The 18,822-nt window shown below is 34.5% G+C and overlaps 1 protein-coding gene across 4 annotated transcripts in view; it reads left to right on the top strand.

The window, feature by feature from the left end:
- AQR (aquarius intron-binding spliceosomal factor) overlaps positions 1–18,822 on the top strand; it is a 102,863-nt gene that overhangs the window by 34,240 nt on the left and 49,801 nt on the right. For all 4 annotated transcript variants that reach the window (XM_057721511.1, XM_057721512.1, XM_057721510.1 and 1 more), the window contains 5 exons: positions 4,789–4,891; positions 7,748–7,868; positions 11,364–11,505; positions 14,385–14,563; positions 17,718–17,885. In XM_057721511.1, coding sequence (XP_057577494.1) covers positions 4,789–4,891; positions 7,748–7,868; positions 11,364–11,505; positions 14,385–14,563; positions 17,718–17,885 — 713 coding nt within the window. The remainder of the gene's footprint in view (positions 1–4,788; positions 4,892–7,747; positions 7,869–11,363; positions 11,506–14,384; positions 14,564–17,717; positions 17,886–18,822) is intronic.

Raw genomic sequence — 18,822 nt, 5'->3', positions numbered from 1 at the left:
GCAATATGAATGGACAACTGAATTTTAATTTTCTTTTTTGCTTTTAGTTATTTTTGCACTACTTTAGGTGATGTTAACTTGTTGCACTACTGTTTATTGACAACTAAGACTAGTGCTTCTCTCTAGTATTTGTTATCTTTGAGTCACTCAAACATAATTATACATCTCTTTTTTTTTTTTGGTAAAATTTTTATTTTTCATAACTTACACAGTTTTCCTAGATCTTAAATTTTTTTAGAGTAGAACATAAGCTGGTATCCCATCAGCCATAAACGACGTACAGTACAAACCAATAAATATTCATAATAAGTGATATTAGAGGTTAGACATAAGAAAATTTTTGCATGTTTATAGTTTGTTAAATTGTAATGTTCTCTGGCATCTGTATCTGAGAGTGTACTTTTTTGAAATTAGCAATAATAGCAGACATATATTTACTTGATGATAGGTACTCTACTAGTATATAAATAATTTAATCCTCAAAATATTCATGGGAGAGGAGTAGGTACCATTTTACATATAAGGTAGCCAAGGCACAGAAGAGTTAAGTGCTTTGCCTAAGTCACACAGCAAGTAAGTGGCAGAGATAGGATTTGACCCTAGATAGTCTGATTTCTGAGCCTGAATTTTTTTTTTTTTGAGGTATAATTGACATAAAACATTATTAGTTTCAGGTGTACAGCATAATGATTTAATACTGGTATTTGTTGTGAAATTGATCACCACAAGTCTAGGTAGCACTCATCCCCATATATATAGAACTTTTTTGGTCTTGTTGTGAGAACATCTAAGATCTACTTTCTCAGTCTACTTTCTCAACAACTTCCAAATATGCAATACACTATTACTAATTATGGTCACCATGCTGTACATTACATCTCCATGAGTTATTTTATAATTGGAAGTTTGTACCTTTTGATCTCCTTTACTATTTCACCCACTGTCTGCTTTGGGCAACCACCAATCTGTTCTCTGATTTTGTAAACTTGGTTTTGGGGGGATTTTTTGTTTTTATTAAATTCCACATATGAGTGACTCATACAGTATTTATCTTTCTCTTTATGACTTATTTCACTTGGCATGATGACGTTAGGGTCCATCCATTTTGTTGCAAATGGCAAAATTTCATTCTTTTTCTGAGCCCTAACTTCTGACCGCTGTACTCTATTATGTCCCCATTTTCCTTAACTCTTGGGAGAATTTATGTTTAGTTAACTGGCTGTTTAAACTGAAACTAACTGAGATGGGTTTGGTCATTCATTTTCATATGAGGATATAGTAATAACTTATAATAACACATAGGTCTGCTTCCTTCTTTTAAATAACGGCATTGAGTTCCATTGAACAGGTCTACCATACTATTTTTTAATCACTTGTCTACTGACAGATCTTTAATTTTTAAATTTTTGAGTATAATAAACAATTAACCAATGAACATTCTTTTTACTTCTGTTTTAAAAATTTTAGTACTGATTCCCAGAAGCAGAATGGTTGACTCAAAGGGGTTATGAGTTTAAATTTTGTTATATATCGCTAAATTATCTTCCCCCAAAAAATGCCAGTCATACACTTACAGCAATAGTGTTTGAGGGTTTATTTCTCTCCCTACCAACACTAGGTAAATTAGTTTTTCGTTTTTGCCAATCCAAGGACAAAAAACTTCTCATTGTTTTACTTGCATTCTGTGATTATATGTAACTTTCTGGTTGTTATCCTTTGCTATTTTGTATTCCATTGTTTGTCATTTTATTGATTTTTTTAAAAATAAGGAACCTTTATTCTGTATATTAATAGTTTGTCTAGTTTATGTTGAAATTATTTTGTTTCAGTTTCTCATTTAACTTTTAAACTTTGTTTACGGTATATTTTGTTATTACAGATGTTTTAAATTTTTAATCACATCTTTCAATCTTCTTTTTAGTAACAATAAGAAATGCTTTATTTAGAAGGCCTTCTTCACCAAAAGATTACAAAAATACTATATTTCTAAAGCACTTTTGTAGATTTTTTTTGCATTTAATTTAATAGCTGTATAGTCTGTCCAGGAAATTTATTTTTGTTGATAGAGCTCCTTTACACTTGTAAAAATTATTGAGGATCACAAAGAACTTTTTTAATGTGGATTATAGCCATTATATTTACTACATTAGAAGTTAAAACTGGAGAAATTTTAAATATTTAATTTTTTTTAAAAATCAGGTAAAATCCATTGTATATTATCATACATATTGTTAATGAAAAATTTATTCTCCAAAATGAAAAAAAATACATAGACGAATAGCGTTGTTTTACATTTTTGCAGATCTTTTTAATGTCTGGCTTAATGAAAGACAGTTGGATTTGCAGATCTGCTTTTGGATTCAGTTTGTTCTAAGATGTTATTTTGCCTGAAGTAAATGAAGAAAAGCCAGTCTTACACAGAGGGAATTTATTTTAATAGCTTTTTTAAGTAATTAGGAATATTATTCTTTGATACAGATCAAAATTTGACAGTTGGTAGATTTCTTAAAAATTAGTTTCATTGTGGTGTCTGAAACCATGTTAAGGAAATCTGTGTAATTAAAGTGAATTGATTTTTTAAATGGAGAGATATGCCTTGTACATGAATGAGAGGACTCAGTTAAGGTGTGAATTCTACCCAGACTGATCTGTAGCTATAATTCAGTTCCACTCAAAGTCCCAGCAGGATATTTTACAGAAACTTACAAGCTTATTCTAAAACTAATAGGGAAAGGCCAAGGAACTAGCATAGTCAAAACCATTTTGGAAAAGAACAAAGTTGGAGGATTTCCACTGCCTAATTTCAAGACTTGCTATATAATCTTATGGTAATCAAGACAGTGTGTTATGGAAAACAGGGTTGCTGTTATAGGCCCCTGAAGCAGAGTTGAGTTCAGAAATAGACCATACATATGTGGTTAGTTGGTTTTTGCCTAAGGTGCCAAGGCAACTCAATGGAAAAAAGACAGTTTCAACAATGGTGCTGGAACAATTGGACAGCCATATGCAAAGTATGAAGCTTGACCCATTCCTCACATCATATATAAAAACTAACTCAAAATGAATCATAGACCTAAATATCAAAATTAAAACATAGGAAACATAGGAGAAAATCTTTGTGATTGTGCTTTGTGCAAAGATTTCCGTAGACGCCAGGGTACAGCCCATAAGGAAAAAAACTAATTGGACTTCATCAAAATTTAAAATTTCTATTTGAAAGACATTGTTAAGAGAATGAAAAACAAGCCCCGAAGTGGGAGAAAATACTGGCTGAAATGCATATCTGATGATGGACTGGTATCTGGAAGTCTCAGAACTCAGTTATAAGAAAACTAATAAAAAATTCGATATAGATTTGAACAGATACTTCACCAGAGAAGATATATAGATTTCAGTAAGCCTATAGAAAGATGCCAAAAGAAATCCTTAGTCATTAGGAAAAAGCAAATTTAAATCATAATGAGATACCATTACGTACTTATTAGAATTGTTTGTAAAAACAACAGTGTATTGACTCTTGACAGGGGTGTGGAGCAACTGGAATTCTCTTGCTGATGAGAATTCAGAATGGTAGTGCCACTGTGGAAATATTTGATAGTTTCTTGGCACAAACATGCACTTACACTTACTGTGTGATTTAGTGTTCTCATAGACATATTCAAGAGAAATGGAAACTTACATTCACAGAAAAATCTGTACAGAAGTGTATATAGTGGCTTTATTTATAGTTATCAAAAACAGAAATGTATAAATATGCTTCAACTGGTGAGTAAATAAACACATTGTGGTATATCCATATCGTGGAATATTACTCAGCAATAAAAAGGAACCAACTACAGATACACACAACAGTGTGGGTGAATCTCAAATATATTATGCTGAGTGAAAGCAGCCAGTGTCAAAAGGCTACATAGTATATGATTCCATTTATTTGACCTTCTGGAAAAAGCAAATTTATAGAGATTGAAAACAAATTAGTGGTTGCCAGGAGCAAGGATAGAGTTTGAGGGGCTTTGGGGGGTAATGAAACTGTATTTGAGTAGTGAGAAGCTGTCAAGTAAGTAGTGGCAAGTGCCAGCTTTTCAGAATTCCAGTTTTTCACTAAGAAATTCAAATTTTATCTTTGGCAACAAATACTGTCAGTTACTTTCCTTGATGTTAGGTTTATTTTGCTCAGGTTTTTTGTTATTATTCAAGTCTGAATAACTATAGGTTGTCAACAAACGTTCTTTTTACACAAATAAAAACTGTGTGCAAAATGTGTACTTCCCACTCTGTCACACAGATTTTTTTTAAAAACAGATACTCAAGTTCAAATTTAATAACATTAATAATTTTTTGCTGTTTCATCAAGGACATTTTTAAACAAAACTGGTGGGATTTTTTTGTTTGTTTTAATAATCGTGTGTGTGGCAGTGAGGAATGCTGTGACCACTTACTGTAGTGATTGGTGCTGCTGCCTTGGTCCGTGCCACCAGTGTTAACTCATCATCACACTGTCACTGTATACATAAAGACAGTGAAAACTAATGTCTTGGCATTAATATGAAGAAGTATTGTTCTTGTAGATTCCCTGAAACAATCTGGGGGACCACGAGAGGTTTGCAGAAGACACTTTGAGAATTCTGTATTAGGGATTTAACTCATTGCTGGTTTCATATAGTTGTTGCTTGTGTCATAGGGTTATATTTTCAAGGTAAAAATTTTTAAGCAATCTGTAAAGTTATGTTTCAAAAGTGAATTAAGTTGTAATAAAATATTCTGATCTGAATATTCTTTATTCTACAGTTCAAATACACTCCACCAGGTGGCATCATACCTCTGCTTGTTACCAACTCTTCCTAAGGCTGAAGACACAACTTTTGATAAAGAATTTCTTCTAGAATTGTTGGTAAATATTAATGTTCTTTGAATTTTGCACATGATTTTCTCTACTTTTTCACATCATTTTTTTAAATATTTTTTTAATTTTATTTATTTTTATTTTTGGCTGCATTGGGTCTTTGTTGCAGCAAGTGGGATCTTTTGTTGTGGTGTGTGGGCTTCTCTCTAGTTATGGCGTGCAGGTCTTCTCTTCTCTGGTTGTGGCACGTGGGCTCCAGGGCGCATAGGCTCTGTAGTTTGTGGCACACGGGCGCTCTAGTTGAAGTGCATGGGCTCAGTAGTTGTGGCCTGTGGACTTAGTTGCCCTGTGGCATGTGGGATCCTAGTTCCCCGACCAGGGATCAAACCCACATCTCCTGCATTGCAGGATGGATTCCTTACCACTGGACCACCAGGAAAGTCCCTGAATCATTCTTAAACATGTAGGTTGATACAGTTTTTTTTCCTGGGCTAAAAAATTGATAGGTAATTCCTATTTGTTTTGGAATTATATCATTATTTGATTTTGTTAGGCTTCTTTTTTCAAGTTTCTTACCTCTTAAAATTACTTTATAGCATGGATTCTTGCCATGCAAACATTTATGAGCAACACGTGTGTCAAGCTCTGGATTCAGGCACTGGGGATACAAAAATGGCCAATGCTGTTCCTGCCTTTAAGAGGTCACAGTTACACCTACACACACACACACACACACACACACACAGAGATAATACATATATATTTGTATCTATTTATGTTTATTTTTTGTTATTTAAATATAGTACCTTGAATATTAAGCCATACCTTTATCACTAGAGAACTCAGGAATGTTTAGAAATAGAAAAAGTTATTACCAACTTAGTGGTTTAAGAATTCTAAGGAATTTCTCAATCATTTTGGGAAATGAGTATTAGTTTGAACATCAGCAATTAAACTAATACTGTTTTGTGTGAAGTTTTATTTTTTTTTAGTGCAGTTTTAGATTCATAGCAAAATTGAGGGGAAGGGGTATACCTTATTTTTTGAACTTCCATAAGGTATTTCATAAAGTGGATATGTATTTAACCAAACCCCACTATGAATTTCTAGGTTGTTTGCGTGCTCACTAGTACAAATAATGATACAGTCCTTATACATGCCTCTCTGTCCCCATATGTGGACATTTAGGAGAGGTACCCAGAAGTGAAAATATTTGATGTGCTTATTTAAAAGATAAAAGCTGCAGCCAATCTATCCTCCAAAAACTGTACGTTCCCATCAACAGTGTATTAAAGTATGTCTCCTTAAGCTCTTAGAGGCATCGGATGTCATCTCAATCTTGCCAGTTTCATAGGTTCATAAGAAAAATAGCTTGTTTTAATTTTTTGTTTGCTGACTGCTATAAGGTTGAGTTGTCTTTTATACGTTTCAGACATTTTTTATACGTATACAAATGTACACCACATGTATATGTATATACCTTTTTTTACACATATGGAGCAATAATGGGCACATGTTTTTGTGACATATTTCAAGCTAATACTTCTAGTATAGTGTATAAAATACAGTTCTTTACTGTAGAGAGGAAGATGATATGCTTGTTTTTGGGTAGTAACAGGAAACTATTTGTAGCAGGTGTTTTAAGCCTGGTGACAGGTGTGTAAGTGCCATTTGGAGAGAAATCCTTGGGAAGCGTTTTAAATTAACTCAAGTATGGAAAATACTTTTTTATCGATAAATTTACTTGCATGAAATGTATGTCTTGGGTCACTATCTTTGCCTTCCTTCACACAAATCACTTTTCATTGTCTCTGACTACAAGTGCTTTCTAAAAATTCCTTGTCCTATTTTCTGATAATGTAAAATCTTCTCTGGTAAGTCAGGTTTTGGAGATTAATAATAAATCCTTACTATAGAAAGAAATGAGGATTTTTTTCCAGGAACCTTTCTAATGGAAAATAGGTTTGGGTATAAAGTTGATCCTGTCTATGCTTTTAGGGTCTTATAGCTAAAATTTCATCCTTAAAATTTAAATAGTTATGTGAAAAGAAAGCAGTTTAAAAAATTTATAGTGCTATAGCATTATCTTTCATTTCCTCCCCTCTTAAAGGATTTCCTCAGGCTTTGGATTCTTCTAATATCCAACCAAATATGATTAAAAAATTCAGATATGCATATTGCTTAGATGATATCACACTGTCTTCTTTCTAAAACAATACTATTTCTACTGAAAAGAATGTGACACGTTTTTCAAATATGTCATTATTTTAGCATCTCTTAGTTAACGCTTATTTCTGTATTTGAGATAGGTCACTATAATACAACAGTGGAAGAGTACATAGAGATCATCAAGTCCAACTCTCTTGTTTTACAAAGACTGAGGCCAAATTATTAATAAACTTATCCAGATTGTTTAGCTAGTTAGTACAAGAATGAAAACTATAACCTAGGACTTAGGGCTCCCATTTTTTTCTTACACTGGTGAATGCTGTATTGCTGTGGGTTTTAAGGAGTTGGCTTGGGCCAGGCACTTTGACACTATTTTACAGTATTCCATTTCATTTTCATAAGAAACCTAAGAAAGGAGAGGCATTTTAATCCATTTTACTGAAAGGGAAACTAAAATCAGGGAGATTGAAGTAACTTGTCCAGCTTGCACATAGCCCATAAGAAGAGGTGCTGGAAGTTCATTGCAAAGTTCATCAGATTAGTACCTCTTTCTTCTTTGATTTGTGGAGAACATGAAAAAAGGAGAAAAAAAAATTCTCTTGTCAAGTGCCACAATAACTCAATAACTGAAAGACGTGAAACTTCTCATTCCATACTTTGTGGGGAATTTCTCCGTAAATTATTTTGGTTGAAAAAAGATGCTTCTGACTTTCTTTCTAAACCTGTTTCCTTTAGGTATCTCGTCATGAACGTCGAATTTCCCAGATTCAGCAGTTGAACCAGATGCCTTTGTATCCAACTGAGAAAATCATATGGGATGAAAATATTGTCCCAACTGAGTACTATTCTGGGGAAGGTATGGTAACGAAGTACAGTATTCAGATGTAACATGAAACTTAGCTTAGAATTCATCATATGTAACTGAACATAGTCCTCCTATCTGCTATATATATTAGGGTAATATTCTGGTACCCTCAAGTTCAACTTTAAAAGCTAGAAACTATTCAGTGTTTTGAATGCTTAGCATTAAGGATTTTTATGAAATTTAAGCATTCCCTAATGAATGTGTGTGTATGTCATCCTGTATAAAATGTGCCCATAAAGCTGTGTTTTCAGGAGACCTAATAATATAAGAAGTGTAGCTTTCATTATGTCACTGTAACAGGTTTTGTTTGGTAGTGTTCTATTTTTCAAAGCCTTTTTTAGAGTATCTTTTGAATTCCTGTAGAGCCACCTAATGACCACCAAAAGAAATTGTCGTTAGTTAAGATAAACCCAAGATTTGGATAGTTTTGATCCAAGATGGTATTGCCTAGTATGTTCATCTACCTCTTTCAACAGATTTGTTTCTAAATACTTTTGCTCATCCTCTAATGATGAGAATTTGCCACAATTGAGTATATGCCAAAGTGCATTCTGACACATCTTGAAGGCATATTTCAAAAAAAATTTCCTGAAAGTTTTTGAACAACAGTGTCATTATTAGAAGAGATGTGGCTATTTTAAAGAGATCACCAGTAGAAGTATTGGTATATTTATTTAAAAGAAAATTGTTACTTCAGAGTCATATCCTGGAGCCATAGTTCCAATAAACCCAGTGCACTAAAATTGTACTAGATTTCAGAATAATCAGTCTTCCTATCTTTTAATATTCTAACAGTGGTTAATGCGTTATCTCACTTTTCTAATTTGTTCATACTAAAAGCATTTGTGACCATATATGTATGAATAACGCTTAAGGAATATTTTGTCTTTCTAGTGAAAAGTTTGTGTCCTTAAAAATGTAAACAGTCTTATATCTAGCTTTTGGTACTATTCAATGATGCTGGTCTGAGTTTAAAACATATTTTGCTTAGTATAAAGTGTTAGTTTCCTTTCACTCCTATGATTAATGAAGTTAAGTGAAAAGAATTACTAATCAAAATTTGTCTCTGTACCTTGTCTTGCCATTGTTCTTCATTGACCATGGGTGAAACTGTGCTGGTGGGGCCCAGCATTCGATGCTGTGCAGTAGGCAAAGATCAAAGCTAATCCTGCACAATTATGCAGACTGCTTCCAGCTTCCAAGGAGAGAAAATAAGTGTGAAATTGGAACAGATATAAAAAAATATATAGCATAAGAATTGTAAAGAATGTCTGTGTAAAGTGTTGCCTTTTTAAAACCTTTTTTTAAAATAGAATAAACACAAATATAGAAAGCCCACACAAAATGAAGGTAAAGCTTTACTAATTATCTTAAGGGAAATACCATAAAACCCTTATAATCACCTTGTCAGCTATTCCAGAATCCTCCTATTACCCCTTCCTACTCACTGCTACCTCTCTCCACTGGAAAGTAACCATTTCTTGATTTTTATAGCAGTCACTATTTCTTCATAGTTTTATCACCCAATTGTGCATCCCTAGACACCATAGTCAGTCCTATATGTTTTAAGATGCCTTTTATTTTACAGGTACCCCCTATTTCCCTTCCTTTTCTTTCTGTTGAAGAACCTGAGTTGTTAGATCTGTATAGTTTTCCACAGCCTAGATTTTTCTAATTGACTACTCACAGTACAATTCAACATGTCCCTCTGCTGTTTATTTTTTCTACAAATTGGCTTGATCAGGCTGAGGTATTCTCTCTTTGGCAAGATACTTACAGTGGTGATGTATTCTTTCATCAGGAGGCACATGATATCTGGTCGTTCCTCTTTTTGTGACATTGCTGTTTAATACCTAGATTTGTTAATTCAGGGAGGGTTACAAAATAGTGATATTTTAATTTTTTTTAATAAAAGTATGCTATCAAAAGAGATGCTTTCCCTCGGCTTCTGGCTTGAAAGAAATTGAATTAGAGTATAAGTCAGAGTTTACTAACATAGATGATATGAAATTTTTGTACGTTGATGTTTCTTGCTTTTAGGTGCATTATTTCTTTGGTGAGTATGGATAGGGATGATGAAAACAGTATGATTTGCTAGTAAAATGTGTTTGGGGTTTTTTTTTTAAGTTTTTTTTTTTTTGATGTGGACCATTTTTAAAGTCTTTATTGAATTTATTACAATATTGCTTCTTTTTTATGTTTTGGTTTTTTGGCTGCAAGGCATGTGGGATCTTAGTTCCTCAACCAAGGATCGAACCCTCACCCCCTGCATTGGAAGGCAAAGTCTTAACCACCGGACCGCCAGGGAAGTCCCTGGGGTTCTTCTTTTTTGACCTTTTTGATATTGGTGCTGAGTGCTCGGTTACTTATTATCCAAGGGAAATAGTGTTAGGTGAAGGTAATGGAAAGAATATTGTTCATTAATATTGTCAGAGAAGGGAAATAACATGCAATCAATGCCTTATCCTTAAAGTCTAGCAAAAAAAGGCAAAGGTTCAGAGCACAATAGTGATCACTGAAGATGGAGTTGTGTAATGTATTATACTAATTCAGTCTTCTTGGTAAATTTGGTTATGGGCTGTGTTTATGGTAGCATTATTTACTTTGAGATTTGCCAAATATAAATTGGGTGGTAAAGAAAGAATATTTTAAAGATTTATTTTTTATTTATTTGTTTATTTTTGTCTGCTTTGGATCTTTGTTGCTGGGCGCGAGCTTTCTGTAGTTGCGGCAAGTGGGGGCCACTCATTGTTGTGGAGCACAGGCTTTTCATTGTGGTGGCTTCTCTTGTTGAGGAGCATGGGCTCTAGACATGCAGGCTTCAGTAATTGTGGCCTGCCGGCTCAGTAGTTGTGGCTCGCAGGCTCTAGAGCACAGGCTTAGTAGTTGTGGCACATGGGCTTAGTTGCTCTGCGGCACGTGGGATCTTCCCAGATCAGGGATTGAATCCGTGTCTTCTGCATTGGCAATTAGATTCTTAACCACTGTGCCACCAGGGAAGTCCCAGAATTTTTAAACTACTTGTGTTAGTTTGTGTTAGTTTTAAGTATCTGTAAATACTTTTTAGAAGCACTGTTTGCATGTGGGTCATTGATGTGCAGATTACGTGTATTAATGAAATTCCTCCTTTACTCCCAGTCTTTTTTATTTTTTTAATTTTTTTTTGGCACACAGGCTTAGTTGCTCCGTGGCATGTGGGATCTTCCTGGAGCAGGGATCGAACCCATGTCCTCTGCATTGGCAGGCGGATTCTTAACCACTGCGCCACCTAGGAAGCCCCATACTCCCAGTCTTAATAGATGGCATTTGCTAACTTGATTTCAGTTTCTGTATGGAAATAGGAATAAGACCTTATCAAATATGCTGTATTTTAGACACCATTAAGCTAGATTCTTAACAAATTCTTGGTGCCTTCTTTTTTAATACATAAAGCAAATGTCTGATTAAAAAAAATGATTCACATATGGATGTTATTTTCCTTTTCAGGTTGTCTTGCTCTTCCCAAGTTGAATTTGCAGTTTTTGACTCTTCACGATTACCTCCTAAGGAACTTTAATCTCTTTCGCTTAGAATCAACTTATGAAATTAGGCAGGACATCGAGGATAGTGTCAGCAGAATGAAGCCATGGTTAGTAAACTGGTTCCACTTGTAATGAAGAGATGCAAACAATGACGGACATACTTCTGTCAGAAACTCACACATGTATTTAGAAATAATATGTCTGGCATGAACATGCCCTTTAATATATGAGATATTTACTCTTTGAGAAATTCTTTACTGTGAATTAGATATATCCAAAGTGCTAAAATAGAAAATACTTATCTGGGTACTTGGGAGTGGGGCTGAGGGTGAGGGAGGAGAGGTCATTGTTCTGGGAGGTGGGGTGGGAGGGAGAAATGTAGAGGGGAGTATATCGGGCATTAGTAAAAGGTTAAAGAGGGAAGGGTATGGCTGGCCAGCAGGCCTGTACTAGACAGGGCAGTTTAAGTCCTGGGAGAAGCTATGATAAAGGGGTATTCTGTTACCCCAGCTGCTCTTATGGCTGTCACCACTAGTCTCAGTCAGCCTCTCTAAAGGACCTGGCAGGAGATGAGGGCCATAGCTGAACATTGCACAGAGCAGAACATTGGAAAATCTTCCCTGGCCCTCCATCCATAGGTTGCCTTGAAGAGATTAAATCATCAGCATTTACTTTTAGGGCCTGTTGAGTAGGTTTCATTATTTGAGGAACTGTTCTGCCTAAACTCAACTTTCCACCTGCTAGCTTATGTCTGGAACTCCTTTAGCTAAGAAAAAGCTTTCATTCTGTTGTAGGCAGCTCTGCATTTTGAGATTTGTGAAGGTTAGTTTTGCTTTTTAGACGTGACTGACTTTGGGTAAATGCTCTTCATTCACTATTTCATTCTAAGTATGAAATTACTGGAGATAAGTCACTCACAAGTGACTGTGAGTGAGGAAAATAATTCTGTAAAATGAATTTTCATTACATTGTCACACAATGCATACATATGTACAATTATGCTGCATTCTGTGTGAAAAGCTTAACGTATTTTGAGTGTGAACTGATTCAGGTATCTTCCAGGCTTCTCTCCTTACTAATTATAGAGAGCTGCATGGGCACTGTGATTATGATCTGTTTTTTTCACTTCCATATTTTATTTCATACACAGTTCTATTTTTTAATTAGTTATTTTGTGAAAAGTTATTCTGGGTGAGACTGTAAAACACAATAGAGTATTTTTGACTTAATAATCAGTTGAGTCAGTAGGCAGGCTAGCGCTGTGAAATTTGTATGCCCACTGGCTGATCATCTCTGCCCACAGCTCTGCTGAAATTATTGCCCATTGTTTGGACCCCGGGGGAGTGCTTGATCAGAAAGCTGCCTTACAGTTTATGGTTACCTTGCACTTACATGCTCAGATTCCGGACCTAATTTTGGTCATTTTGCAAAGTAGGGACTTCATGACTAGCAGTTCATCAAGTAGAATTCACTTATATTTTACTTAAATGCCAAATAAAGCAATAATACTTAGAGTTCTTACGTTTATTAATAAAGTATTTTTTTAACTTATTTTCTGCTAGTGGAAGAAAATGTTACTTTTGGAGATAACTTTTGATAATAAACTTTTCTAAATTTTGATTCCTTATGGCCCATCATGGGAAACTGTTGAAAATAATGAGGTCTAAAGGGGTAGGGTTTCTTTCTGTTTCATGTCTTAAAGGTGGAAAAGCAGCAGAGGCATTTTTACTGATTGCATAGTTCTGATCATGTTTTCAGGCTGCTGAAACTACTGAGCAATATAAGAGAGGATGTGCTTATGAGGGCCAGAAATCTGTATTTTTTTAATGCCTCATGTAGGTAGACTTTATAAAGGGGGAAAGAATTGGGGAGAGTAGATTAGTGGTTGCTTGGGAATAGGAACAGGGTTGATTGCCAGTGGATGAGAGGGATCTGTATAAAGTATGATGAAAATGTTCTAAAATTGGATTGTGGTGATGGATGCACAACCTTGTAAATTTACTAAAAATTATTGAATTGTACATTTACAATGAATGGATTTTATGGTATGTAAACCATATTGTAGTAAAGTTGTAAGAAAAAATGGGGAGAGGTGATAGAAAGTTATTACAATAGCTTTAGACACAAGGTAATTAGAAATTGTTTCAATACTAACCAAGTCATTGGATTGCAGAACTTTTATTTGTAATTTCACATTTCGATGTTATGTGGTTTTACAATGTTTTGTTATTTGCAAAAAGCCTTTACTTAGGATATAGATTTTCTTTATCTTTGTTAGCATGTCATTTTTGGCAGTACTTTCCAATTTTGGAATATTGCTAGTTTTTATGTTACAGATTTCCCAAATACACTATTTAATGTAAAAGCTAAAGCACCAATATAAGAATGAGTATTCGCATGTTAATGGTTCTAGTTATTACAACTAGCTTGATTATTCCCCACATTCCCATCCATGGCAGTATCTTTTCAATTATTTAAATATTATGCCCTAAAGAAAGCATTTACACAGATATTGTCATTTGCTTGCTTTTAATTTTTTAAGTTCTAGCTTGTTCTAAAACATTTTTGAAACAACTTACAGAAATACTTATAATACATAAGATAAAATATAAACAGTTGAGACTATCTTGATGAGGAGGGGAAAAAGTTAAGAATATAAAATAAAACTGAATGTGCTGGATTATTTCATTCTTTGACAAAATGGCTCAGCTTTTATGTACATAGAGTTACATGTTTTTCTGGGGATGTGGGGAATATTCCTCTACTTGCCTTTCTTTTCTGGACCATGTTTGCTGTTTCATCCCACCACATATACTCCCTGTATAGTGGGACTTAGTTTTGTTTTTAAGTTTAGAAATAAGAGTTACTAACATTAGGGCTTAAATACTAGCTAAACATGTATTCTTAGTTAACTAGTTTAACTTGTCCAAAAGTTGGGACGAAAGTTATTTTTGTGTGAGTAATCATCTGCTTCTTTGGTTTCCAGGCAGTCTGAGTATGGTGGTGTAGTATTTGGTGGTTGGGCACGAATGGCCCAGCCCATTGTGGCATTCACTGTGGTGGAGGTTGCCAAACCCAACATAGGTGAAAACTGGCCAACCCGAGTTCGTGCAGATGTTACCATCAATCTGAATGTCAGAGATCACATCAAAGATGAATGGGAAGGTAATTTCGTATTCAAGAAGTGATTACCTTTTGCCTTGTTAATTTATAGACTTTTCACTTAGAGCATTAGCAAAGCACATTTACAAAATATTGCCCTTGTAAATTTATTAAATTTTATCTTTAAAATTTGATTTAAAGAATGGCAATTGATTTGTAATTATTACTAGTGAAAATACCAAGGATCATACAAGAATAATTAAATGCCTTAATACTTTAATAAAAAGCATAAAATATGTATATCAGAGTGTTTTGAAAATTGCAGTTGGCAGAGCTGAGAGGAGAGCATTTTCAGTCTTAAAACTTAGGAAGATAATGTCTATGAATTTATAGGATCAATATAAAAAGAATAAAAATACTTGTGTTCACTAAAGAAAGGGGAGAACCCACATATAATTTGTACCCATGCAAAGCAAGTAAGGAAAATTGGTATTTTTAAAAGATAAAAGCAGTCAAAGTAAAGAAAATAGGGATACATACAATTTATGGAAAATACAGATACAAAACCAAAATTAGACAAACTCAGAAGGATATTAGGGGGAGCTAGTAAGGCAACTCAGAAAGAAACAATAGTTTTATTTGTACCAAAGAAGTCAGATAAAAAAAATCAATGAAATCAATTATGTATTCAAGGATAAATAAGAATTGCAAGGAAGTTATTTTCCCTTTTCTTTACTAAGCAAGATTTTAGGGATGGGAGTTCTCTGTCACAATTTTATTTAGAGGCAGATATGTTCGAAGTTACTAAGTCAAATGGAGTTAAAATATCAACAACACCTATGCTAGAAATGGCACGTAAACTGATTTTTAATTGGCACTTTTATATTTTTCTCCCAGCTGTCTATGAGAGCTCTTACTGCTCTGTTATGAGAAACAGGAGCTGGTAGGTTTTATCTCCTTCTACCTTCTTGGCATGCCAGAAGGGAAGGGATAGTCCCTTAATGGATCAGTTTTCAGAAATTATTGCTCTCGATATAGCTGTTATAACCATAGGGACTGTATGATATATTTATCAAATAATTCTGGAGGAATCCAGCAACAAAGCTGGCCAAATGTTAACAAATGGCCACTGTGGTGGGTATAGTTTGTGACAGATTGTTTCTGTGACTCCTGTATCCTTCAAAATTGTTCCAATCTGGTGTATTACACGTCTAGAATAATACGTACCTTTATTATTGCTGAATCGTGAGAAAGGCATTCAGTTGCTGAAGAAGGTCTTATATTCATTGCCCCTTGGAGCTTAAGGAGGTATTAAAATAAACACTGTTTTTTACATAATGGATAATGAACTGAAATAACTTATTGGCCACCCCCTACAAGTAGTGATGACTAGAGATAAAAGTCAAAGGAAAGAAAAAGAAGACCCTTTGTAGAAATGTATAGATGACAGATGGGAAGCCTGCATTATGGTGTTAAGGAAACAAAGAATGTGTTACCCTGAGCCCCTTATGAGCCCCTTACCTCCGTTACCTTGGAGACTGCTAATCAGAAGGCCATCAAACAGCCTTTTTTTTTTTTTTTTTTAAACATAGGCCTCTAGTAGATGAGAAATAGAATGGTACATTTCGATGGGCAAGATGGGGAACAGTAGGGTATTGTGGGACAAATGATTCGTCTGGGGCTTGGTGGGGAGGAATGTTTTCTGGGAGGCCAGAGCCAAAATGCAGGCTCTGTATTGATTCCAGTTAGAGCAACCAAGTAAAAAATGAGAGGGAGGTTCTGTAAACAGTAATGAACATTGTCCTGTAAAAACAGAAAAGGTTTGAAGAATTTAAGCTAAATATTCTAAAACATTGTTGTCCCTTTAAGAAGGTGTTGAGCTCAGACCTTTATCTTCTCCATTACTCCAATTAAAATTAAGGAAACAGAATTAATGAAACTGAAACATTGGATCCTGCCCTAGAAGGCACAGCTGGGATGGAGTAAATGCAAATGATTAAGAGGAGAGTTGAGCTTATTGTAATATAGGTATTTTTAATGTGAATCTATGACATCCCACAGTATCCCTCTGTGATGCCGAAAAGTAACATTGGTAGGTACTAAATTACTTCTCAGACCCACTTCTTTGGCTCTAAGACTTGGAAGTTTTAATGAGTTGTGCAGATCAGAAGCCATGTAGGCAGTACAACTTACATAGTAGATCATTTCCCCTTCGTTTTCATTGTTCTCCTGCTTCTTTGCATAGAAGTTGTTGGGAAGTAAACAAGTCATTATTATGAATCATTTATTATTTTTAGCACACTTAAATCCTATTCCATATTGAAACAAACCAGAATGGTGCTACTACTATTAGCCACACACTCACATGGTGATTTGATTTAGTTGTCTCTCTTATTACCAAGGTTATGAGCAAGCAGACTGTTTAAATTTGCATTTGTATTATACAGTGACTAACAAAAAATGAATCATGAAAAAAATGAAGATTAAATGGTGTAACATTATATGCTGTGTGGTCTAATTTTGTGTCCCTCGTCTTCCAGTGTGTCTGCTTTTAATAGAGCTGGGAATCCAGTTGAATCCATTATTTGAGCTAATGACTGAGAAACTACAGACTTTGGCACATGTCTCCTGTTTCTCGACATTTGCTTATAAAAATTTCAGTATTTGCCAACTGAAGCAATATATATAAATTCAGCTGTCTTCTCAAGATGCTACCTATAAACAATGCTTTTGTGCCTTGATGAATTATTCTAGAGTTGACCTCTTCTGGTGGAATACAATTAAGCTGTTGTTGAAATGACACTGATGGATAGTTTAACTGATGTTAGAAACCTGCTAAATATGATATAGATGGATTATATGCCAACCATATTTTTGGTTACTTATTAAGAATGCTAAAAATAAGAATGATGACAAGCATCCAATTTTAGAGCTGTAGCATGATCTGGAAGACTTATTCAATAATGTATACTTGGCATAAAAATTTCTAATTTTAATATAAAGAAATTTTTATTTAATTACTGCTGTCAAACATTGAGTATTGAAAGTTATAAGAAAACCCATAATTGTATTACAAAGCAAATATAATCATTGATCATCTCTGATATTTTAAATGTTTTTTATACCTTTTCAAAAGATAAGAGAATGAGAATTTGCCAACAGGAGACAGAAAGCAATGTCATTCTAATAAGTGAAAATGTCTTTTATGTTTCACTAGGACTTCGGAAGCACGATGTATGCTTTTTAATTACTGTGCGTCCCACAAAACCTTACGGTACCAAGTTTGACCGGAGGAGACCTTTTATTGAGCAGGTTGGCCTGGTTTATGTCAGAGGCTGTGAAATCCAGGGCATGCTGGATGATAAAGGGCGTGTCATTGAAGACGGTATGGTGATGTGTATTTTTGAAAGAGTGTGTATACATAATGATAAATTTCTTTGCCTTTTTTCCTTTTCGTGTCCTAGGCAATTTTTTTTTTTAGTTGTTTTATATACTAAATCAACACGAAGGATTGTATATAAAAGTGTATAGGGTACCTACCACCCAGTTTTAGAAATAAATATGGTTTCTAAACTTCTATATTAGATATTGGACAGGACCTTTTGAAATTGACTACTATATTTAAAACTCTTCCTAATATGATACTTTACAGTATTGCTTTTAAAAACCTCTAAACACCTCTTATAGTTTGTGCAGTGATATATTTTTCTAATTTTCCCTTTTTAAATTGTACTGATTTGATTCATGATAGCAGTGGTTCTCCAATGGAAATAGCACTACCCTGTGTTTCACAGTACATGGTGGTATTTATGCTGTCATATGACTGGGGTAGGGGAAGGGGATGGGAGCCCGGAATGTTGAGTATCTAAGTAGATCTGTCTTTTAGAAGGGATTGTCCTGCCCAAGATGCCAGCATTACTCTATTTAGAAACACTTTCTTACAGAGTTTAGTCAGCAATTTGACTTTTTAGGCTTGACTGTTTTTTGTTATCCTGATTTTTTTTGGTAATACTTACTATTAAATTATAGTTGCATCTATATCTGGTGCTTATTTTACAATTTGTTTATGAAACTTCTCTCAGAACTTGAATCAGCTTCTACTACTTGTGATTTCAAGATCGAATCATTGCTAAAGTACTGAAAATTAGGCTACTCTTATCACTAGAATAGAAGAAAACAGGAGAAGAGAATGGAGGACAGGTAGAATAAACAAGGCCACATAATGGGCCCAGAGTTGGAGGTCTAAGACAAAAAGAAAGGACAGAGGGCACAAAGGCAAGAGAAAGCCTATGAGCTTTCAGCCATTAGTATATGAAATTTCC

The sequence above is a fragment of the Hippopotamus amphibius genome, chromosome 2, assembly GCF_030028045.1.
Source record: "Hippopotamus amphibius kiboko isolate mHipAmp2 chromosome 2, mHipAmp2.hap2, whole genome shotgun sequence".
Lineage (NCBI taxonomy): Eukaryota > Metazoa > Chordata > Mammalia > Artiodactyla > Hippopotamidae > Hippopotamus > Hippopotamus amphibius.
Note: the sequence above shows the minus strand (reverse complement) of the source record. Positions and strands in the feature narration are given on the sequence as shown.